General features: G+C 41.4%; 2 protein-coding genes across 5 annotated transcripts; one reads left to right on the forward strand and one right to left on the reverse strand.

The window, feature by feature from the left end:
• Positions 1-595: 595 nt before the first annotated feature.
• On the reverse strand, positions 596-9,049 carry LOC129845307 (repressor of RNA polymerase III transcription MAF1 homolog). Of its 3 annotated transcripts, none has more exons than XM_055913202.1 (8): positions 8,858-9,049; positions 8,141-8,223; positions 7,809-7,937; positions 5,112-5,280; positions 4,585-4,706; positions 3,767-3,886; positions 3,021-3,113; positions 596-2,833 (listed from the first exon to the last, which is right to left on the reverse strand). In XM_055913202.1, exons 1-8 carry the CDS (start codon positions 8,867-8,869, stop codon positions 2,809-2,811), a joined length of 753 nt encoding a protein of 250 aa, XP_055769177.1. In that variant the 5' UTR covers positions 8,870-9,049; the 3' UTR covers positions 596-2,808. The 3 variants fall into 3 exon arrangements, with proteins under 3 accessions (XP_055769177.1, XP_055769170.1, XP_055769184.1); XM_055913195.1 differs by having other exon boundaries at positions 596-2,836; positions 8,858-9,048; XM_055913209.1 differs by having other exon boundaries at positions 596-2,836; positions 8,141-9,048.
• A 235-nt stretch (positions 9,050-9,284) lies between these two features.
• On the forward strand, positions 9,285-23,903 carry rbck1 (RanBP-type and C3HC4-type zinc finger containing 1). Of its 2 annotated transcripts, none has more exons than XM_055913158.1 (13): positions 9,285-9,511; positions 9,813-9,860; positions 10,064-10,208; positions 10,811-10,907; positions 11,040-11,238; positions 11,430-11,536; positions 11,643-11,816; positions 12,014-12,174; positions 13,125-13,236; positions 13,542-13,721; positions 13,840-13,938; positions 14,272-14,415; positions 22,697-23,903. In XM_055913158.1, the coding sequence occupies exons 2-13, from the start codon at positions 9,821-9,823 to the stop codon at positions 22,775-22,777; spliced, it is 1,539 nt and encodes a 512-aa protein (XP_055769133.1). In that variant the 5' UTR covers positions 9,285-9,511; positions 9,813-9,820; the 3' UTR covers positions 22,778-23,903. The 2 variants fall into 2 exon arrangements, with proteins under 2 accessions (XP_055769133.1, XP_055769126.1); XM_055913151.1 differs by lacking the exon at positions 9,285-9,511 and adding an exon at positions 9,519-9,640.
• Positions 23,904-24,754: the final 851 nt, after the last annotated feature.

A 24,754-nucleotide genomic window follows, 5' to 3' on the forward strand; every position in this document is an offset into this window, starting at 1 on the left:
ATGTCCATTGCTCGTGTTTGTTGGCCCAAGCAAGTCTCTTATTATTTAATGTCCTTTAGTAGTGGTTTCTTTGCAGCAATTCGACCATGAAGGCCTGATTCACTCAGTCTGCTCTGAACAGTTGATATTGAGATGTGTCTGTTACTTGAACTCTGTGAAGCATTTATTTGGGCTGTAATCTGAGGTGCAACAGAGGTAACTCTGGGTCTTCCTTTCCTGTGGCGGTCCTCACGAGAGCCTGTTTCATCATCATAGTGCTTGATGGTTTTGGCAACTGCACTCGAAGAAACTTTCAAAGTATTTGAAATGTTCCGGATTGACGTACCTTCATGTCTTAAAGTCATGATGGACTGTTGTTTCTCTTTGCTTATTTGAGCCGTTCTTGCCATCACATGGACTTGGTCTTTTACCAAATAGGGCTATCTTCTGTATACCGCCCCTACCTTGTCACAACACAACTGATTGGCTCAAACGCAATAAGGAAAGAAATTCCACAAATGTACTTTTAACAAGACACACCTGTTAATTGAAATGCATTCCAGGTGATTACCTCATGAAGATGGTTGAGAGAATGCCAAGTGTGTGCAAAGCTGTCTTCAAATTCAAATAACATTTTATTGGTCGCATACACATGGCTAGCAGATGTTAATGTGAGTGTAGCGAAATGCTTGTGCTTCTAGTGCCAACAGTGCAATAATATCTAACAAGTAATCTAACACTTCCACAACTACTTCATACACACAAATGTAAAGGGATGGAATAAGAATATGTACATATAAATATATGGATGAGCGATGGCCAAGCGGCATCAAGGCAATGGGTGGCTACTTTGAAGAATCTCAAATATATTTTGATTTGTTTAACACTTTGTTGGTTTCTACATGATTTCACATGTGCTATTTCATAGTTTTGATGTCTTCACTATTATTCTACAATGTAGAAAATAGTAAAAATAAAGAAAAACCCTTGAATGAGCAGGTGTGTCCAAACCTTTGACTGGTAATGTACAGTACGTCTAAAACCTGTTAAGTAGACAAAGAATAAGACAATCAACAAGGAAATATGTACTGTAGCCATATCTACCTGCACAAAGTACGTATGTCTAAAGCTAATACGCTGATCACTTTGGATGTTGTTGACATTTGAAATCAATATCTGAGTAAATTCAGGACAGGTTTGTGGTAACATCTCTAGGGAGCATGTTCTACACTAGAGGCAGATAGATATACATCACATAGAAGGGACTGGATGCAACTTTAGAATACCCACCTGTATATTTCTACTATTATGTACCCGAAGTACAAAGGACGAGTCTGTCACATTTTACTTGAACAAAAACAGCCAAGAGCAAGACTTATGCCACATACAGATGTAGGATCTTAATTTGAACCCGTTTGCTCCAGCAGGAAAATAATTCTGCAGCAACCTGAAATGTGAATTATAATTAATTGACATGTTTTGTAAGGGAAAATCCGGTCTAAAATTTCAACGTGGAAATTACTTTTTAAACCTTAAGTACACTACAAGTTTAAAATGTCCTGCATTGCAGGAAAGTTCACCTGCAACAGGGTGATCAAATTAATATCCTACATTTGTTACAGTAACACTGTCCAGCTGGTATTCAGTAGGACAAACACAATACTGATACAGTAGCTGTGAGGATCGATATCCAGCTAACCAACCACTCACACTACTAGCCCTAAATAGGTAGCCTTCAGTCCTCCCATTAATCACAAATGCATTATTCTATATTAAGTACATTTCCATCATGCGTCATTTGATAAGAAAAGTTGGACGATAGGCATCACGGCTAGATTTGTTTTGAAACTATAAGTCTAAAATGACATTTCAAAACACAACATACGGTGGGAGAGCAACAGTTGGACTAAATGAAAACTGCTCTATAGCTAGACTTCTGCTATCATAAACTAAAAACTGTTCAACTAAAGCAATACCTAAAAATAATTTTAAAGTTATTAAAATACAAGATATGTAAATTAGGTTCAAACAGTACACTCTACAGGCAGAGTTTGTATTTGGTGTGAGAATTCACACCTCACACTTGTCCTTAAAACATCATAGAATTGAGAATCAGAACTAGATTCTGGAGTACTTTTGGAACAGCGATGCAGAATAACTGTATTTGCTGGCTTGACCAATAAAACTATAGACTGCACTAAGTCCTGTCGCTAAATAAATAAAAACATTGTAGGTTTGAGTAGCATTGGTATGGAAGGTATAAAAATATCCAAGAGGCAGACTGATTCAAGCGGGTATGTGAGTTTTCCATCAGCTAAATTGAGTATGCCCCCTTGTGTTCAAACATGCCCTCAAGCATGCAGTCTGAGAATGGTCCTAAACCTAAATTGAGTCAATTTGGTTCTACAACAGCCCACACTTTGGAACGGTAAAGCTTGAAAAACAGAACATGATCATAAAAATCACAAATTGTCTTTACCAACACCAGCATAGAGAATGTGAAATATGTTGCAAATTAATGAGTGCCAGAACTTGCTCCAATACCAGGTCAAACAACACACGCCAAACATAAAAGCTTTTGCTTCTGATAAACAAGGTAATGAGAACATAGCAATGGAAAACTAAAACGAGACACAAATAAAGTAACCGAGTAACAGAGCTCCAAGCTTCAGTAAAACATGAGGTCCACCAAACAAATTAATTAGAAAAAAATTGAAATAAAATCCCAACTCGAACAAGTTTAAGATTGTAAGAAAAATGGTGGCGACGTGGGTACAGACAGACATCCAAGTATACTGTCTGCTCCTGCATGAGAATGGGACTGGCGCGTCACTGGGCACACAGGGCACCATACCTACTGAGAGAAGAAATACATGGTTCAGATTAGAAGATTAGACCGCCCCAAACGATGCATCCACGAACAGTACTAATTCAACATAAAGACTGTAAAACAGTTTAATTCTCTATGTTTTCCATACCAATCACATTTTCTATTTGGGGAAACCTTTCTGTGAAGAATGCAGGCAGTGTGTCCTCCTCACCTCTCTTCATCCATGTTCTCATCATAACAATCTTCATCCAGCTCCAGGTCCAGTTCGTTGCCAATACCAGAGTCCCGTGGGGCCATGAATAAACTAACACGCGGAGACAAAATCAAATGTTGCTCACCACAGACCATTTCAATGTATAATAAATTCCTTCAGGGATGGAATAGAAGTATTTTGGGCATTCGCCAGTCGGAGTCGTAGACAGATTTCTAGTAGTCCAGGTAACATTCGGGTCCAAAATCTGTGCTATGCGATGTTTGAAAAGACAAAATATCACTGCCGGGTTAGTTTCTAACAGCCCAGTCTGAAAAGTACTAGCCTCAGGCTAGCGGGCTAGGTTAATTTCTATCCCTTCCCTGGTTCTTTGGCTATGTTGACTGACTGCCAAGGATATTTATCCATGCATTGAGCTTTGAGCAAAAAATAAGTATTTATTTTGTTGATCGTATTGCCAGTATGCAGTTATATTGTCTTTGACCAACCACGTTCAGATCGTAAACAGATGATTTCCACTCAGATAAAAAAATACCATACCCAGACAACTGTCACGTCAAATGGACATGAGAAGTTAAAAAAGGTAATGGTCACTCAAAAATAATACATTCATATTTTGTTAATTAGTCCATTTTTAATACAACCCCAAAGAACTGTGCACATCAATCAAGATGATTAAAATGTAGGACTTTCAATACAGAGCACAAAACTGTAATAATGATGTGTTTTGCAGTCTTCAGTCTTACCTGACCGAGCGGCATGTGAAGAAGACGATCCTCTTCAGCCTCGTGTTGTAGAAGAAGTAGTTGAAGGACCACATGTTGCCCACCTCTCCATACGGGTCAGAGTCCAGGTCTGGGTTGTAGCTGCAACATCCAAAACAAAATGGCCTTTACATTCTGGTTTACAAATGACATGTACAGGTAACTACCAAAATAAAGCAAACCCTTGAGTAAATGACTATACAAAGTATTTTGAAAGCAGGTGCTTCCACACAGGTGTGGTTCCTGAGTTAATTAAGGAATTAACATCCCATCATGCTTAAGTTGATGTATAAAAATGCCCAGTTGCCCATTATTTTGGCTACCATTGCTAGAAAAAAAGACCTCAGTGACTTTGACAGAGGGGTCTCAAAGGAGCATAGGGGGTTTAAAGTGTGTCTGTCTCAGTCACCAGATCTCAACCCAATTGAGCACTTATGGGAGACTCTGGAGCGGCGCTTGAGACAGTGTTTTCTACCACCATCAACAAAACAACAAAATTTGGAATTTCTTGTGGAAGAATGATGTGGCATCCCTCCAATAGAGTTCCAGACACTTGTAGAATCTATGCAGAGGTGTTTTGAAGCTGTTCTGGCTCGTGGTGGCACAATGCCCTATTAAGACACTATGTTGGTGTTTCCTTTATTTTGTCAGTTACCGGTATGTCTCCTCGCATATGTTTAAAGGTGGCGGTGCTCGTGCCGGAGTCTGGTGTAGTGATAGCGCTGCAAACTCCAGACCACAAATACCCGCTATCTACCACACATACCCTCTCTACCTTTAAGAAAAATAGCATTGCTCACCTGTAGATGTCACACTCCGACAGGCAGATCTCTGTGTCGATGGCCTCCCACAGCTGGGGCTGTAGCCGACTGTACTCCTCCCCAGCCGCCGCCGACAGACTGCTGTTCACCGCATTGAACACCTAACATCATACACTGCGTTAATAATGCCATACAAACACAGAACTTTCTTGTATATTAGGCCCTGTTAGGATTTAGCCAACACTGACCATGTCTAGACATCAACTAATAGATTCAAGCAGAGTGTGTTGTACTTTTCATTTTGGAGTTGATCTGTTAGTCCCCTTCCCAAGCCTTTTGTCCTCCAGGTAATGGATTACAGTCTCATACCACATGAGACCAGACAGGCTTTGGGTCGTGTACAAGCTGCCTCGGCACGTCAAGCCCAATCAACTCCAGCTACTGTGTAGTGAAAGCCACGACGCAAAACCATCAGAATACGCTGGCTCTGGTGTAAGCAATTCCTACCAGCAACGTGAGGCAGGTACAGGGCACAGTTGTGTAGGTAGGAGATATTAAATCCTCACCCAGTTTATGCTGGGCTCTCTGCTGAAGTCGTGGCTCTTGGTGCGGCTGAAGTCATAGTCGGGGCGGAAGGATTCGTTGAGGGTGGCAATCAGGTAGAAGAGGGTCTTCCTGCTGCACTTGTCAGAGAGAGGCCCCTCCCCCTCGTCTCCACTCTGACTCTGGCTCAACCTAAAACCACAGCACAAAACCACACCCTAGTTAGTGTTATGAAGATGTTCAGTGCACACTTGTGAATACTTGTCATTTCAACTGTCTGCTTGACAGGAACTTATGGATTCTTCTAGGTCTTCAAGTGACCAGGCCATGAGCATTACAGAATACAGATAGAAGTGTAATGACTAAACACATTCAATTCACTATCACTATTAGAGGTCGACCGATTAATCGGAATGGCCGATTAATTAGGGCCGATTTCAAGTTTTCATAACAATTGGAGGTCGGTAATTTTGGACGCAGATAAATTTTTTATTTTTTTACACCTTTATTTAACTAGGCAAGTCAGTTAAGAACACATTCTTATTTTCAATGACAGCCTAGGAACGGGGGGTTAACTGCCTTGTTCAGGGGCAGAATGACAGATTTGTACCTTGTCAGCTCAGGGATTGAATCTTGCAACCTTACGGTTAACTAGTCCAACGCTCTAACCACCTGCCTCACAAGGAGCCCGCCTGTTACGCGAATGCAGTAAGAAACCAAGGTAAGTTGCTAGCTAGCATTAAATGTATCTTATAAAAATCAATCAATCAATCATAATCACTAGTTATAACTACACATGGTTGATGATATTACTAGTTTATCTAGAGTGTTCTGCGTTGCATATAATCGATGCAGTGCGCATTCGCGAAAAAGGACTGTCGTTGCTCCAACGTGTACCTAAGCATAAACATCAATGCCTTTCTTAAAATCAATACACAGAAGTATATATTTTTAAACCTGCATATTTAGCTAAAAGAAGGCAATATTAACCAGGTGAAATTGTGTCACTTCTCTTGCGTTCATTGCACGCAGAGTCAGAGTATATGCAACATATACTCTGGCTCATTGCGCCTGGCTCATTACGAACTAATTTGCCAGAATTTTACATAATTATGACATAACATTGAAGGTTGTGCAATGTAACATGATTATTTCGATTTATGGATGCCACCCGTTAGATAAAATACGGAACGGTTCCGTATTTCACTGAAAGAATAAACGTTTCGTTTTCGAGATGATAGTTTCCGGATTCGACCATATTAATGACCTAAGGCTCTTATTTCTGTGTGTTATTATGTTATAATTATGTCTATGATTTGATAGAGCAGTCTGACTGAGTGATGGTAGGCACCAGCAGGCTCGTAAGCATTCATTCAAACAGCACTTTCGTGCGTTTTGCCAGCAGCTCTTCGCAATGCTTCAAGCATTGCGCTGTTTATGACTTCAAGCCTATCAACTCCCGAGATTAGGCTGGTGTAACCGATGTGAAATGCCTAGCTAGTTAGCGGGGTGCGCGCTAATAGCGTTTCAAACGTCACTCGCTCTGAGACTTGGAGTAGTTGTTCCCCTTGCTATGCATGGGTAACGCTGCTTCGAGGGTGGCTGTTGTTGTTGTGTTCCTGGTTCGAGCCCAGGTAGCGGCAAGGAGAGGGATGGAAGCTATACTGTTACACTGGCAATACTAAAGTGCCTATAAGAACATCCAACAGTCAAAGGTATATGAAATACAAATGGTATAGAGAGAAATAGTCCTATAATTCCTATAATGACTACAACCTAAAACTTCTTACCTGGGAATATTGAAGACTCATGTTAAAAGGAACCACCAGCTTTCATATGTTCTGAGCAAGGAACTTAAACGTTAGCTTTCTTACATGTCACATATTGCACTTTTACTTTCTTCTCCAACACTGTTTTTGCATTATTTAAACCAAATTGAACATGTTTCATTATTTATTTGAGGCTAAATTGATTTTATTGATGTATTATATTAAGTTAAAATAAGTGTTCATTCAGTATAGTTGTAATTATTACAAAAATAAATGTATTCAGTATTGTTGTAATTATTACAAAAATAAATGTATTATTATTTATTTATATCGGCCGATTATCGGTATCGGCTTATTTCGGTCCTTCAATAATCGGTATCGGCATTGAAAAATCATAATCGGTCGACCTCTAATCACTATATTATACATCTACTTTAAAGTGTGTGTGAACTCTACATGCATTAGTTACATTTATCTGAAAAACACTGAACATTTCTCCCAAGTACTGAATAGATCTCTACTTCCTAAGGCGGCTGAAGAAAATCAGCATGCTTCCCCGGGGCATCTCCAAATACTACCGCTGCACCATCGAGAGCATCCTGACCGGGTGGTGAAGACGGCCCAGTAAATCACTGGGACCGTGCTCCCACCCATCCAGGACATCTACTCGAAACGGTGCCTGAGGAAGGCACGCAACATCATCAAGGACCCCATACACAAGCTGTTCTCTCCCTTACCGTCAGGCAGGTGGTATCGGAGCATGAGGTCTGATAACAACTAGTGATGGGTCGTTCGCGAACGAACGGCTCTTTTTGAAGGGATCTTTTCGGTGAACGTTTGGAACCGAATCACCTCAGTGAAAGAGCTGTTCATTTAGCTCTCTGATTTGCATACTACTACTACTGCTTCTTGACCTCAAAACAATGTTTTTCTGCAGATCTGTAGTCTTACTTGCTGGGGCTGATTCCTGAGGACTGTGGAGGGGACAGGGCTTCCAGGACATGAGGCAGTCCCTCCTGGCAGAACTGTTTGAACATCTGCTTATCCTCGCCTGCCATCTTGCAAGAGTAGCTTTCGATCCTGAGGAAAGACACAGTGCAAAACAAAGAACGGTTCATCACATCATGCATCTACTTAAGCAAATTATGTGGTTGTGAAAATCGACTTCCTATGTTACAAAGTTAAGTTGTGTTAGGTCTGTTAAATTCTGTGCAAATGTTTTCCCATTTCTAGGTCTACATACCAAATGGGTTGGTGGCACTACTGAAGTGTTGAGAACTTACCTTCCTATTATCTGACAGTCCCCCATTTCAATGGTGAGTCTGGTGTTAATGGCTTCAAAACTTGAATTTTCCAAGAGTTTCATCTTGAGTTTGTTTTCTTAAGCAAAATATAAATTGTTTAAAATGCACTCATCCCCTGTTTAGCACCTAGGCTTGAATACCACACTGCTATTTGTCACCACCAGGAGGCCAGGTCATCAATTCGGATAAACAAAATTACACTTGTCTTTACACCCGTCTTGCTTTGTACACTTTAGTTAGATATTCAACAATTGTCGTACTAATTTAATTAGGCTAACAATTAGCTATGCACTGGCCCACAACAAAAAAACTCGGTCAAATGTGTCGTTCAAAAAAACAGCGAACGCATAAACTTTTCAGGCCTATCAAGCTGCCTAGCTAATGGAGCTAGCCATTTTGCTAATCCTGCAACAAAGCTTGCCTTGCATTTAATACCTCCGAGACAACGGGCCGTGGAGAATGAAGATCCTCAGCTCGCGCGCGCAAAACAGTTCGGTGTATCTTGCGCTCGCTTAATTCAACACCAAAGTAACCAATTTCAATCACACCCTTTAAATTCAATATTGCACGATTCATTTACGGATGATGTAAATACCTTTGTCGATGGCTTAAGGCACTTATATTTCTGATAAAAATGTCTTCCTTTTTACTGTGAAATTTCCAATACCTGCCATTAAATAAACTGAAATTAGATACAAAAATCTTCATCCCAGCTTTTGTATCAGAACTTAAAGAGAAATCCCAGGCTTCTCGAAGCCTTTCGCATTCGATATGCACCTGAATTTGTCTATTAAAACAGCAAAACAATTTGGTTGTTTTGATCCTTCCTCAGTGTAAATGCACTTCCTTCTTCCCTACAAGCCCTTCCTCTTTTAGCGCATTTTGCCTCGAGGGGGCGCCATGGGGCCATATAAACATGCAATGACGTATTATAATAACACCCCCTCTTCGTCCATTTATAGTAGACTTACACTTGCATTAAAGTTAACACACAAAAAGCAAATATCATATCATAAATTATTAAAATACATATTGGTCTATCTGGATGTTATGAAACGACAGTCTCTCATCACTATCTATGTACAGTACTGATATGTCATAAATTGCAATATGCAAATTAATCCTTTAAAAACGTACTTCCTGAATATAGCTAGCTAAGTTTCGTTTCCCTTTTCATTCAGCTAGCCTTCTAATCTTGATAATGAAGTAGCTAAACGTAAAGAGAAGTGGTTTCAAGTTCTATAATTACGTAAAATTTTGAGGCAAGAGAAAGGTAAGTTAATTGTCAACAGATGAGGAAACTCTATGAAGAAGCCTGATAGCCCTATTACGTAACTGCCCGCTGATCAGGTGAGAACCCCATTTGCAGGTTTATCAACTTGAAGCTCGAGCGCCTTTTACCACCTTCACTCTGTGCTGTGTGTGACCCATTCTATGCAAATTTCCCTCTCAATTTTGGTAGCCTCTGGATACTTATGGGTAAAGTATCACATGTCGTTTAGCATACAATACAATATTAATAGTAATGGTCTTCCTTATGGGATAGAGTGCTGTCAAAGTGAACGTTTCCGTTTCACATGATGTTGTTTTTCACTGTGTGTTATTCTTCTCTGCATCATTACTTTCTTATTCTTGTCATTTCTTAAAATAGGTATAACTATGACATCTCCTGAGGTCTTCACAAGCAACTTAATGGAGGGTAAGAATAAAGAGTTTTCATAATAGTCTCCTATCTGATTTCCTGATCATGTCTAATTGGGCAGGTCAATAAACGGCCAAAGAGCAATGATAGTATGACATCATATGTACGTGAAACGTACAATATCTGGTCTATTTTTGACCAAGTTTAATTGAGTATCGAGTGTTCTGTGCATTGATGAAAATGTCATTTTTCTATTGCAGCGGAGGAGCTAGCCCAGTTGTTGAGTGAGGCCATCAGCTGTGGTGACAAAGAGGAAGCCAAAAGGTGTTCAGAGCAGCTGGCAGAGTTGTGTGTACCAGTATCTGTCATGATCTCCCGCAAGGCTTACTCCCAAGACTCTATTCAGTAGGTGGAATCATTTAGTAGTATTCTGTTGGGTCATACTTTACATTAATTACATAGGATTAGCCTATAACAGAATAAACGCAAGTGGAATAATCAACATGTAATTAGGCTGTAACAAGCTATTAGGTACAAGCGATTGTGGATTACGTACATTACTCTTTATCGCTCACCACCTTGAAAAACGTAAAGATGCACTATGCAGAAATCGCGCCACCATTTCCTGGTTGCTACAATTCTAATAGTTAAAACAAACAAGTAGAGTGTAGAGAATCATTGTACCATTCAAACCGCTATGAAATATATTTTCCATAAACAAAATTATTGCATTTTAAGCTGTTTGAAGCTGGTGTACCAAACCGAAAGTAAAAGATGGAAATACGAAATTTAAGCACGTGAAGCATAGAAATAGTGCACATAGAACTTCTTATACTTGCTTTCAATGAGAATGACACATCTATAACCCCAATTTCTATGTAAATTTGGTTGGTTGGCCCAAAAAGTGACATATTGCAGCTTTAATCAATTGTAACACCTTTGTAACTGTGTTGTTTTAGTGCTGAGAAATTCAGACCCGGTTACCTCTATTGGTTACTTTGCTGCAGGTTGAAGGTGGGAGTCGGGGATGCACAGTCAGAAAACTATATTCCGGTTACTTTGTTGGTAACACTTGACATGACCATTTCAGATCTGAAAGAAAAGGTAAAATAAATAGTTGTTGCAACCCATTTTCACCAACAGCTCTGATATTTACTCATTATCTAGAACACACATATTTGCAGTGAAAAAAAGTAGAGACCGAGACCCTATGCATTCTTGAATTTCTCTCTACAGATCAATACTGACTATGGATTTCATCCATCTCTGCAAAGCTGGGTGATCGGTAAGCGTCTGGCATGGGACTCTAAAACTCTGTACAGCCATGGGGTGAGGAAGAATGGAGACCAAGCCTACCTGTACATCAAGTCTGCCCAGGCTGCCAACCTCAGCCGGGAGCAAGTGAACCAGGAGGAGGAACACCGTCGGCTAGACAGTAAGGATACTCTGTCATACAGCACTGTTTAGTCTTCCAATAAGAACCTAGTATACTGAGCAATGCACAGGTTGTCAACATATCAGCTTGTGACACACACATGCACACTTACACCAACCTATACCTTAAAATATTTCCCCCCATTATAGACAGACATGTTTGTATTTTGACTTGTTGCCATCATGGTATAGGTATCATTGAGTCTTTGAGTCCTCTACTGGCCAGGGGAGCAACCGGACCAACCCCACCTCCCAAAACTAAACACCCAGCACCTCCTCCTCTGCAACCAAAGCCTCAGGTAAGATTATAATGCAAACTGTGCAATGACTCATTGTATACATATACGATAACCATGCCCGTTTCTACAATAATGTGTGTTTGCATATGTGTGTGGGGACAACTAGGTGGGTTGGTCATGCTCTGTGTGCACCTATGCTAACAAGCCAACGAGGCCGGGCTGTGAGATGTGTGGGTCTGAAAGACCAGAAGATTATAAAGTACCTGAGGTTTACCAGCCTGATGAGCAGGAGGTCCAGAGACTCCAGCTAGAGGAGATTGCCAATCTACAGTACCAGCAGGTATGCTTTAAACAAGATATGAGTTGCAAGATATGCGATATACACGTGTTACTCAGATTTTCGTGACAATCATGTCATAATTACATATAGCTAAAAATACACTTGGTATGACTGTTCTAATGTGTGTAGCCACCTTATTAAATGAGAAAGACAGCGTTCCCTTAATTGTACCGCTCTGTTGCTGTGGGACGATGAAGGCATTGGAGGAAGAGCGGGAGAGGAATTTCTTGAGTCTGGTGGAAACAGACGCCCACAGCCTCGTCCCCAACACAGAGGAGCTGGACTGTCCTATTTGCCTCTGCTCCATTCCGCCAGGGGAGGGAGCCACACTGCGGGAGTGCCTGCATGTTTTCTGCAGGTATAACACATCTTGGCTACATCTAAGTAAGGGAGTACAGTAATCCCTCGTTTATCGCGGGGGTTACGTTCCGAAAATGACCCGCGATAAGTGAAATCCGCGAAATAGAAAACTTTTTTTTTTTTTACAATTAGCAACTATTACATGTATACAAATACAGTGACTCACGTGTAGGCCGTTTCACTGCTCTTCAGACTGGGCCGCTGCATCCTGACTGCGCTCTGCAGTGTTCTCTTCTTCTGAAGCCCGCGGTGCAGGTGTGTTTGTTCGGGAGAAGAACATAGTGATAGGCAGCTGTTGTCGCTCTTTTTTCTTCTTTGCAAAAAGATCCTTGTACACCGACATGCCACCATCGATTACGTTGGAGAACTGTAATGAACGGCTCATCAAAGGGTCCCATTCCTCAGCTACTCGCTTAAGTTCAGTGGCCATTCGCCATTATGAAAATCCGCGAAATAGCAAATCCGCGATAAGTGAACCGCGAAGTGGCGAGGGATCACTGTAAACATTATTTATAATAGGGGTTACATGGAGAAAATCGGAACTCTCTGAAATGAAAATGGACGGCCCTCCCTTCAGCAAAATATATTTTACTTAAACCCTCTGTGAACGCTTGAAAAAAAACAAGGGACCATCCCCTATACCCAAAATAATAATTAAAACAAAGTAGATAGCAGAGAATATGTATACATGCACATCCTCATGCACGAGGAAACAAAGCTACAACTATTGAGACACAGCCCTGGCTGGTACTCTCTGGAGTAGATCAATGTCGCCCCACTGCTATTAATAATATAGAAATTAAATACTTACTGACCTTGTATCAATATTAGAGATGTTCCCATAAATGTTTTATCTATAATAAATAAAAAACGACCATCTAAATAATTAAATAATTTGAGACATATACAGGTTAAATGCCTTCTTATTTGCGTGTTTTCTCTTAACAGGGAGTGTCTTAAAGGAACCATAGTGAATAGCATGGATCCAGAGGTGACCTGCCCTTATGGGGATGAAGACTACAGCTGTGATAGTAAGCTGCAGGACAGGGAGATCCAATCTGTGAGTCCTGCTGGTGCTCTCGCCATTAGCCTGGCAGCCAGTCAGTTTATGCTTTGTTGGCTAAAGGAAAAACAGAACTGTACCCAGGCTATCTCACTATAGCTCTCTGTATCAAGTGATGATAATGCCTTGTATCATTTATGTAGGGTACTTATAATAATAATAAATAATACAAATAATACATGGCATTTATATAGTGCTTTTCAAAGACCCAAAGATGATTTTTGTGAAAGATATTCATCACCATAACATATATTTAATCCATTCCATTATACCCTACAGTGTCCTGTTCTTTGTCTCTTTAGCTTCTCTCTCAGGAGGAGCACCAGAAGCTGCTAGAGCTGAGGCTCAGTATTGCTGAGACGCGGAGTGAGAACAGCTACCACTGCAAAACGCCTGACTGTGCTGGCTGGTGCATCTTTGAGGACGAAGTCAATGAGTTTATTTGTGAGCTCTGCAAAGAGACCAACTGCCTCCTCTGCAAGGTATGTCAACTTTCTCTCTCTTACTCTTCCTCCTTTGTCCCCCCTTGAATGCTAAAATAAATTATGACGATAACAATAGGTGCTTGGCCAACAACCTTTTTGTCAACCTCTTTTTAAGGCCATCCACAAAGACATGAACTGCAAGGAGTATCAAGATGATCTCCGGATCAGAGCTGAGAATGACGTGGCTGCCAAACAGACCACACAGATGCTGGAGGTAATGTGGTAACAGGCAGATAGTATTCCCTTTCAGTGATATAGCACTGTCTTGGATTGAACATGACATACTACACTACTGAACTGCTATTTGAAGTCTGTTTTTTGGGGGGTGAAACATACTATTGGCCTATTATAGTTTTGAACTGAAATATGAAGCTTATGGGTTTAGATTACACATACTGTCAGCCTATTACACTACCGAACCCATATGTGAAGTCTACAGGTATACCTAATCTTGATTAAACCCACTATTGGGTTATTATACGACTGCACTGTGATATGATATCTATGGGTAAACCTAACCTGGAGCTTGTGTTATCTTCTTCGATAGTCCTTACTGCAGAACGGGGAGGCCATGCACTGTCCTAAGTGTAAGGTCATAGTTCAGAAGAAGGACGGCTGTGATTGGATCTGCTGCCTGATGTGTAAGACGGAGATCTGCTGGGTCACCAAGCAGGCTCGCTGGGGACCAAACGTAAGACAGTTAAGGCCAAATCAAACGAAACACGAATGAGCGTTGCTCGTTCGACGCGAGGAAAATATAATTGCTTTCTAATTTCAAGCGCATGACGATTTTGACGGCATCGACGCTCGTGGCCCGTCTGATTTCTGTCATTCACTACCATGCATTCTAATTCCAGCTTGTAAACACTCGTTGGCGTTTCGTTTGATTTGCCCTTCAGTTAAACCAAACTGTACTCTTACAGCTACTTCCTCCCCACTGTAATACCTCGCCGTGCTAGACCATTCTTCTTAGACCTACCCTATGGCTTCATTTCAAACATACACTACATGACTAAAAGTATGTGGATACCTGCTCGTCGAACATCTCATTAATATGGAGTTGGTCCCCCCTTTGCTTCCATAACAGCCTCCACTCTTCTGGGAAGGCTTTCCACTAGATGTCGGAACATTGTTTCGGGGACTTGCTTCCATTCAGCCACGAGCATTAGTGAGGTCGGGCGTTGATGTTGGGCGATTAGGCCTGGCTCGCAGTCTGTGTTCTAATTCATCCCAAAGGTGTTTGATGGGCTTGACCTCGCTTTGTGCACGTGGGCATTGTCATGCTGAAACAAAAAAGGGCCTTCCCCAAACTGTTCCACAATGTTGGAAGCACAGAATCGTCTAGATTGTCATTGTATACTATAGTGTTAAAATTTCACTTCACTGGAACTAATGGACCTAGCCCAAACCATGAAAAACAGCCCCAGACCATTGTTCCTCCTCAACCAAACTTTACAGTTAGCACTATGCATTGGCGCAGGTAGAATTCTCCTGGCATCCGCCAAACCCAGATTTTTCTGTAGGACTGATGGTGAAGTGTGTTTCATCACTCCAGAGAACGTGTTTCCACTGCTCCAGAGTCCAATGGCGGTGAGCTAGACACCACTCCTGCCGATGCTTGGCATTGCGCATGGTGATCTTAGGCTTGTGTGCAGCTGCTCAGCCATGGAAACTAATTTCATGAAGCTTCCGACGAACAGTTCTTGTACTAACATTGCTTCCAGAGGCAGTTTGGAACTCGGTAGTGAGTGTTGCAACCGAGAACAGACGATTTTTACGCGCTTCAGGACTCGCCGGTCCCGTTCTGTAAGCTTGTGTGGCCTACCACTTCATGGCAAAGCCTTTATTGCTCCTAGACGTTTCTATTTCACAATAACAGCATTTATAGTGCTCTAGCGGGGCAGAAATTTAACGAACTGATTTGTTGGAAAGGTGGCATCCAATGACGGTGCCACGTTGAAAGTCACTGAGCTCTTCAGTTACACCATGCCCAAACCGGACGCATGCGTGCGTGCGCCAACGTGCGCAAATTGATTTTGTCCCCACACATCAAACGTGATCACGACATGCAGGTTGAAATATCAAAACAAACTCTGAACCAATTATATTAATTTGGGGACAGGTCGAAAAGCATTAAACATTTATGGCAATTTAGCTAGCTAGCTTGCTGTTGCTAGCTAATTTGTCCTGGGATATAAACATTGAGTTGTTATTTTACCTGAAATGCACAAGGTCCTCTACTCAGACAATTAATCTACACATAAAACAGTCAACTGAATCGTTTTTAGTCATCTCTCCTACTTCCAGGATTATTTTTCTTCTTTGGACTATATGGCTTTTGGCAACTAACTTTCATAATAAGGTGCATTACCACAACCGACCTCAGTTCATCTTTCAATCACCCCCGTGGGTATATGTTCCTAAAAACCAATGAGAAGATGGCACGTGGGTATATGCTTCTAAAAACCAACGAGGAGATGGGAGAGGCAGGAGTTGCAGCGCGTTCTGCGTCACAAATAGAATCAACTTTTATTTTAGCGTCTGGCAACACAGACACGCGTTGGCACGCGCGAGCAGTGTGGGTGCAATGATTGAATAACATGGATGTGTACATTTATTTTGCAACGGCCGGTATGGTCAGCATGCAAGGCCATTCTACTGCCATTGTTTGTGTATTGCATGGCTGTGTGCTTGATTTTATACACCTGTCAGCAACAGGTGTGGCTGAAATAGCCGAAACCACTAATTTGAAGGGCTGTGCCTTCGGAAAGTATTCAGACCCCTTAACTTTTTCCTGATTTTGTTAGGTTACAGCCTTATTCTAAAATTGATTAAATAGTTTTTTCCCCCTCATCAATCTACACACATTACCCCATAATGACATAGCAAAAACAGGATGTTAGACATTTTTCCTCATTTATAAAAAGCAAAAAATGGAAATATCACATTTACATAAGTATTCAGACCCTTTACTCAGTACTTTGTTGAAGCACCTTCGGCAGTGATTACAGCCTCGAGTCTTCTTGTGTATGACGCTACAAGTTTGGCACACCTGAATTTGGGGAGTTTCTCTCATTCTTTGCAGATCCTCTCAAGCTATGTCAGGTTGGATCGGGAGCGTCGCTGCACAGCTATTTTCAGGTTTCTCCAGAGATGTTCGATCAGGTTCAAGTCCGGGCCACTCTGGCTGGGCCACTCAAAGACATGTCCCTAAGTCACTCCTGAGTTGTCTTGGCTGTGTGCTTAGGGTCGTTGTCTTGTTGGAAGATGAACCTTTGCCCCAGTATGAGATCCTGAGTGCTCTGGAGCCGGTTTTCATCAAGAATCTCTGTACTTTGCTTCGTTCATCTTTCCCTCATTCAAATCAAATCAGATTGTATTTGTCGCATGCGCCGAATACAACAGGTGTAGACCTTACAGTGAAATGCTTACTTACAAGCCTTTAACCAACAATGCAGTTAAGAAAAATACCTAAAAAAATAAGAAATAAAAGTAACAAATAATTTAAAGAGCAGCAGTAAAATAACAATAGCGAGGCTATATACAGGGGTTACCAGTACAGAGTCAATGTGCTGGGGCACCGGTTAGTCGAGGTAATTGAGGTAATATGTACATGTAGGTAGAGTTATTAAAGTGACTATGCATAGATAATAAACAGAGAGAAACAGCAGCGTAAAATAGGGGGGGGGGGGGGGGGGGGGGGGATAGTCTGGGTAGCCATTTGATTAGATGTTCAGGAGTCTTATGGCTTGGGGGTAGAAGCTGTTTAGAAGCCTCTTGGACCTAGACTTGAAGCTCTGGTACCGCTTGCCGTGCGGTAGCAGAGAGAACAGTCTATGACTTGGGTGGCTGGAGTCTTTGACAATTTTTAGGGCCTTCCTTTGACACAGCCTGGTATAGAGGTCCTGAATGGCAGGAAGCTTGGCCCCAGTGATGTACTGGGCTGTACGCACTACCCTTTGTAGTGCCTTGCGGTCGGAGGCCGAGCAGTTGCCATATCAGGCAGTGATGCAACCAGTCAGGATGCTCTCGATGGTGCAGCTGTATAACCTTTTGAGGATCTGAGGACCCATGCCAAATCTTTTCAGACTACTGAGGGGAATAGGTTTTGTCGTGCCCTCTTCATCGACTGTCTTGGTGTGCTTGGACCATGTTAGTTTGTTGGTGATGTAGACGCCAAGGAACTTGAAACTCTCAACCTGTTCAACTACAGCCCGGTCGATGAGAATGGGGGTGTGCTCGGTCCTCCTTTTCCTGTAGTCCACAATCATCTCATTTGTCTTGATTACGTTGAGGGAGAGGTTGTTGTCCTGGCACCACACGGCCAGGTCTCTGATCTCCTCCCTATACAATGTATTGTGGTTGTCGGTGATCAGGCCTACCACTGTTGTGTAATCGGCAAACTTAATGATGGTGTTGGAGTTGTACCTGGCCGTGCAGTCATGAGTGAACAGGGAGTACATGAGGGGGCTGAGCACACACTCAGCATGGCAGATGTGTTGTTACCTACCCTTACCACCTGGGGGCAGCCCGTCAGGAAGTCCAGGATCCAGTTGCAGAGGGAGGTGTTTAGTCCCAGGGTCTTTAGCTTAGTGATGAGCTTAGAGGGCACTATGGTGTTGAACGCTGAGCTGTATACAATTAATAGAATTCTCACATAGCTGTTGCTTTCGTCCAGGTGTGAAAGGCAGTGTGGAGTGCAATAGAGATTGCATCATCTGTGGATCTGTTGGGGCCGTATGCAAATTGGAGTGGGTCTAGGGTTTCTGGGTTAATGGTGTTGATGTGAGCCATGACCAGCCTTTCAAAGCACTTCATGGCTACAAACGTGAGTGCTACGGGTCAGTAGTCATTTAGGTAGGTTACCTTAGTGTTCTTGGGCACAGGGACTATGGTGGTCTGCTTGAAACATGTTGGTATTACAGACTCAGACAGGGAGAGGTTGAAAATGTCAGTGAAGACACTTGCCAGTTGGTCAGCGCATGCTCGTTGTACATGTCCTGTAATCCGTCTGGCCCTGCGGCCTTGTGAATGTTCACCTGTTTAGGTCTTACTCACATCGGCTATGGAGAGTGTGATCACACAGTCGCCCAGAACAGCTGATGCTCTCATACAGGTTTCAGTGTTACTTGCCTCGAAGCGAGCATAGAAATAACTTAGCTCATCTGGTGGGCTTGTGTCACTGGGCAGCTCGTGGCTGTGCTTCCCTTTGTAGTCTGTAATAGTTTGCAAGCCCTGCCACATCCGACGAGCGTCGGAGCCAGTGTAGGACAATTCGATCTTAGTCCTGTATTGAAGCTTTGCCTGTTTGATGGTTCGTCGGAGGGCATAGCAAGATTTCTTATAAGCTTCCGGATTAGAGTCCCGCTCCTTGAAAGCGTCAGTTCTACCCTTTAGCTCAGTGCGGATGTTGCCTGTAATCCATGGCTGCTGGTTGGGGTATGTACGTACAGTCACTGTGGGGGTTGGACGTCATCGATGCACTTATTGATGAAGCCATTGACTGATGTGGTGTACTCCTCAATTCCATCGGAAGAATCCCATTACATATTCCAGTCTGTGCTAGCAAAACAGTCCTGTAGCTTAGCATCTGCTTCATCTGACCACTTATTTATTGACCTAGTCGCTGGTCCTTCCTGCTTTAGTTTTTGCTTGTAAACAGGAATAAGGGGGATAGAATTATGGTCAGATTTGCCAAATGGAGGGCGAGGGAGAGCTTTGTACACGTCTCTGTGTGTGGAGTAAAGGTGGTCTAGAGTTTTTTCTCTCTGGTTGCACATTTAACATGCTGGTAGAAATGAGGTGAAAATGGATTTGTGTTTCCCTGGATGAGCGTTTTCCTGTTTGCTTATGGCCGTATACAGCTCATTGAGTGAGGTCTTAGTGCCAGCATTGGTTTGTGGTGGTAAATAGACAGCTACAAAGAATATAGATGAAATATCTCTTGGTAGATGGCGTGGTCTACAGCTTATCATGAGATACTCTACCTCAGGTGACCAAAACCTCAAGACTTCCTTAGATATCGTTTTCCAGCTGTTGTTCACAAATATACATAGACCGTCACCCCTTGTCTTACCAGAGGCTGCTGTTCTATCCTGCCGATACAGTGTGTAACCCGCCAGCTGTATGTTATTCATGTCATCGTTCAGCCGGTGAAACATAAGATATTACCGTTGTTAATGTCTCGTTGGTAGGATATACGTGCTTGTAGTTCGTTCACTTTATAATCCAGCGATTGTACGTTGGCCAATAGTACCGATGACAAAGGCAGATTAGCCACTCGTCGCCGGATCCTTACAAGGCATCCCGATCTCCTTCCGCGATATCTCCATCTTTTTCTCCTGCGAATGACGGGGATGAGGGCCTCGTCGGGTGTCTGGAGTAAATCCCTCTCGTCCGACTCATTAAAGAATAATTATTTGTCCAGTTCAAGGTGAGTAATCGCTGTTCTAGTGTCCAGAAGCTCTTTTCGGTCATAAGGGATGGTAGCAGCAACATTATGTACAAAATAAGTTACAAACAATGTGAATAAACAAACAAAATAGCGCGGTTGGTTAAGAGCCCATAAAACAGCAGCCATCTCCTCCAGCGCCATTACTACCCTATCCTGACTAGTCACCCAGTCCCTGCCGCTGAAAAACATCCCAACAGCATGATGCTGCCACCACCATGCTTCACCGTAGGGATAGTGCCAGGTTTTCTCCAGACGTGGTGCTTGGCATTCATACCAAAGAGTTCAATCATGGTTTCATCAGACCAGAGAATCTTGTTTCTCATGGTCCGAGAGTCTTTTGGTGCCTTTTGGCAAACTCCAAGCGGGCTGTCATGTGCCTTTTACTGAGGAGTGGCTTCCGTCTGACCACTCTACCATAAATGCAGTGGTGGAAAAGTACCCAATTGTTATACTTGAGTAAAAGTAACAATACCTTAATAGAAAATGACTCAAGTAAAAGTGGAAGTCACCCAGGAAAATACTACTTTGAGTAAAAGTCAAAAAATATTTGGTTTTAAATCTACTTAACTTAAGTATCAAAAGTAAAAGTATAAATAATTTCTAATTCCTGATATTAAGCAAACCACACAGCACCATTTTCTTGTTTTTATGTATTTATTTTACAGATAGACGGGCTATCTCCAACACTCAGACATAATTAAGCATTTGTGTTTAGTGAGTCCACCAGATCAGGGGCAGTAGGGATGACCGGGGATGTTCTCTTGATAAGTGTGTGAATTGGACCATTTTTCTGTCCTGCTAAGCATTCAAAACGTAAGAAGTTCTTCAGGGAAAATGGAGTATGGAGTAAAAAGTACATTATTTTCTTTAGGAATGTAGTGAAGTAGAAGTTGTAAAAAACATAAATAGTAAAGTACAGATACCCCAAAAAACTACTTAAGTAGTACTTGAAAGTATTTTTACTTAAGTACTTTACACCACTGCATAAAGGCCTGAAGGTTCTCCCATCTCCACAGAGGAACTCTAGAGCTCTGTCAGAGTGACCATTGGGTTCTTGGTCAACTCCCTGACCAAGGCCCTTCTCCCCCGATTGCTCAGTTTGGCCGGGCGGCCAGCTCAAGGAAGAGTGACGTTGGTTCCAAACTTTTTCCATTTAATAATGATGGAGGCCACTGTGTTCTTGGGGACCTTCAATGCTGCAGAAATGTTTTGGTACCCTTCACTAGATCTGTGCCTCGACTCAATCCTGTCTCGGAGCTCTACGGACAATTCCTTCAACCTCATGGCTTGGTTTTTGCTCTGACATGCACTGTCAACTGTTGGACCTTACATAGACAGGTGTGTGTCTTTCCAAATTATGTCCAATCAATTGAATTTACCACAGGTGGACTCTAATAAAGTTGTAGAAACATCAAGGATGATCAATGGAAACAGGATGCACCTGAGCTCAATTTCAACTTTTATAGCAAAGGGTCTGAATACTTACAGTACCAGTCAAAAGGTTGGACATACCTACTCATTCAAGGTTTAAAAAATCATTTGTATACATTTACAAAAATGTTTTTGCTTTGTCATTATGGTATATTCTGTGTAGATTGCTGAATTTATTTTTCTTTAATCCATTTTAGAATATGGCTGTAACGTAACAACATTTTGAAAAAGTCAAGGGGTCTGAACACTTTCCGAAAGCACTGCAGTATATCACTAAGCTCACCAAAAGATTTGAAAGTTACCATGCCCAGTTTGAATGCTATACTCTTTATTAAGTCATTCAGATATCTCAGGTCAGATAGAATCCATCAGATTTTAATAAAGTGATAATACAAAAAATATATATTATTAACTGACATACCTCAATCCAGTACTGCTTTGGTGTTAAATACATGGTACATTACTATAAGGCTTTGCATATCCTGTAGAACTGAGTGTATTAAAAAGTTTTTACCATGGCATTGTTGAATACTCATTTCTGATTGGCTTGAAGGGCATTCTAGAGCGTGCATTATTTCCCCATAATGCACGGTATATTTGCGCAGTAGAATTCAATGGCTATAGTTCGTTCCTACATGTTCTATGTTTGAGCTGCTTTTGAAAGCAAAAGTATAATTGAAAACATTTTTGGCATTGTTGAATTAAATTTTCATAATAGCAAGCTAGGACACCTGCATTGCTTGCTGTTTGGGGTTTTAGGCTGTGTTTCTGTACAGCACGTTGTCATCAGCTGATGTAAAAATGGCTTTATAAATACATTTAATTGATTGATGGTTTAGTTTGCTAAACTAGCAAGTCTGTTTGTTTGGTTACCAAGGCAACTACTGTCACAATCTTGTAAACTTGCTAAATAAACTCATTTCTAGTGGCTAATGTGTTAAATTATAGCCATGGTATGAGGGATAATCAACTCGGGGCTCAATGCGTTCTCTGGAAAATAATGCAACTTTGTGTTGGTCAGTTCCACTCCGCTACTGCATCTTGGAACTCGTTGATTATTCCTTACGTATCTGATGCCTCTCTGCAGGGTTCTGGGGACAACTCAGGAGGCTGTGGATGTCGATTCGATGGGGCGCGTTGCCACCCTAACTGCCAGAACTGCCACTGAGGGGCCCCACTCCATCTCAACATGGTGCTGGATGGGTAGTCCATATCGGGACACACTCAGTGTCCTGTGAGGCAAGGAGACTATTTTTCTCTCAGTAATCCTAACCTGGACTACCCTGAAAAAAATCATGCACTGGTGTTAAGGGGTGATTTGGGTAAAAACTTTCATTCTCCACATGGATCTCAAGTTATTCAGTCCTTTGTGAAGACACTGGCTAGTCTTACTTCCAAAGGCCTTTTATATTACTTTGAACACAAATTATCCCTGGGCGGTGTTTAATTGATGGTTCAATTGACGTTGGTGTAACACACATTTTATTACCTAGTTAGAAGATTTATATAAATGTTTTGCTCTCTACATGTAGGACAATTGTTAAATATTACATTAGAGGCGTATAACCACCTATATCTGACAGGAGACACTCCATTTAAACAAAACAGGGTTGTGATATAAATTCAAGACGCTTATTGTTTTCTTTGAAATGCACGTTTCTGTTTTGTTAAATGGCAAGAGTCTTAGACACTGGAAGAATATTGAATATTGTCTTTCATGTATAAAATAAATATAATGTTGGCTAATTGTTTAACTTCTCATCAGCAGTAAGGTTCTAGTCATGACCTTAAAAGCATTAACACTAGAGATACTGTAAAACAGATACATATTGTAACCTTGTAATGGGGATAACTATTTACTTTCCTTTGGACTGAGCATGTACAACTGTAATGAAGGGATATTTAACATATTCATTGGTTCTGTTAGATTTTGTAAGTTATCAAGGGCGGTAATGGACAATCACAATTCTTCTGTAGTTTGGTTTGACCACTCCTCCAGCCTTATTGGAAGTGTTTTTTTGAACACTCCCAGCAGAAGCCATCCATACTTTTTCGTCATTTATGACTACAACTAAACCGATATGTTCAGCGTAGCCAATTTCTTGTTTTAACACTGCATACAGTGCACTATAATGCAAGTCTTAGCTATGTTCATTAGCTACTTTTTTGAAGGATGATACCATTGCAGGGCACAATTACTATTTTGTTTGGCGAATGTAAAGCATTATTTACTTTAGGGAAAAGAACACAACTTTTCTTGATGAATGATCCAGAATAAAGGGGTTTAACTCTTACTGCTTGAATGTTTATTGTGTTGTCTGTCTGCTGCTTTGAGTAATTTATAGCCCTTAGTGTAAACAAAGATGGTAGAAACCTTAAATAGACTCTGGTGATTTTCAACATTTCCTTAATTTTTTCACTACTGCATTCACCTTAAAGAAATACTCTATATGTAGCGATAAATACATAGGAACTAAACAAATATGTCCACTCAACCTATGCAGTTGGCATTGATCTTTTTTTAATATATTTTTTATTCTCATGACAAATATAACAATTCAACATAAAAGGCTGATAAAAACCATTGCAATGATACAGAATGAGGCTATTTCAGTGCAATGAAAACCATCCATGGCTAACACTGATGGGAGTCAATAGGCACCGCTGAGTATCTGCGTGTCACAATCGAGTCGACTACACATGATTCTACTCATGTATCTCTGTTGAACAAATTTTAGTAGGTCCAATGCGACACATTCAAATCATGTCAACTGTAGTCAATAAGCTCAAGCAACATTTCTTAAAATTAAATGTGCAAAAAACCTTGTCATTTCTACGACCAGGCCATTTGGTGAGTTTGGTTGAAAATGTGAGGATAGGGTGTGCAAACAATGTAATAGGACATCATTATTGTGCAATAAAAGCATGGGATCAAGCCAAGGCTCATGGCCAGGTCGCAATTGTAAATGAGAACGTGTTCTCAATTTGCCTACCTGGTTAAATAAAGGTTAAATAAATAAAATAAAATGTGATGTCTGGGAGTGCTATCGGTGCTTTGTCACAGATCACAAAGCTAACCTAATTTAGGCATGCTGTGGAAAGTAACTATTGCAAATTGTCATCCATAAGGTCAGAAGACCCAAAT

Source organism: Salvelinus fontinalis, chromosome 3 (genome assembly GCF_029448725.1).
Source record: "Salvelinus fontinalis isolate EN_2023a chromosome 3, ASM2944872v1, whole genome shotgun sequence".
Lineage (NCBI taxonomy): Eukaryota > Metazoa > Chordata > Actinopteri > Salmoniformes > Salmonidae > Salvelinus > Salvelinus fontinalis.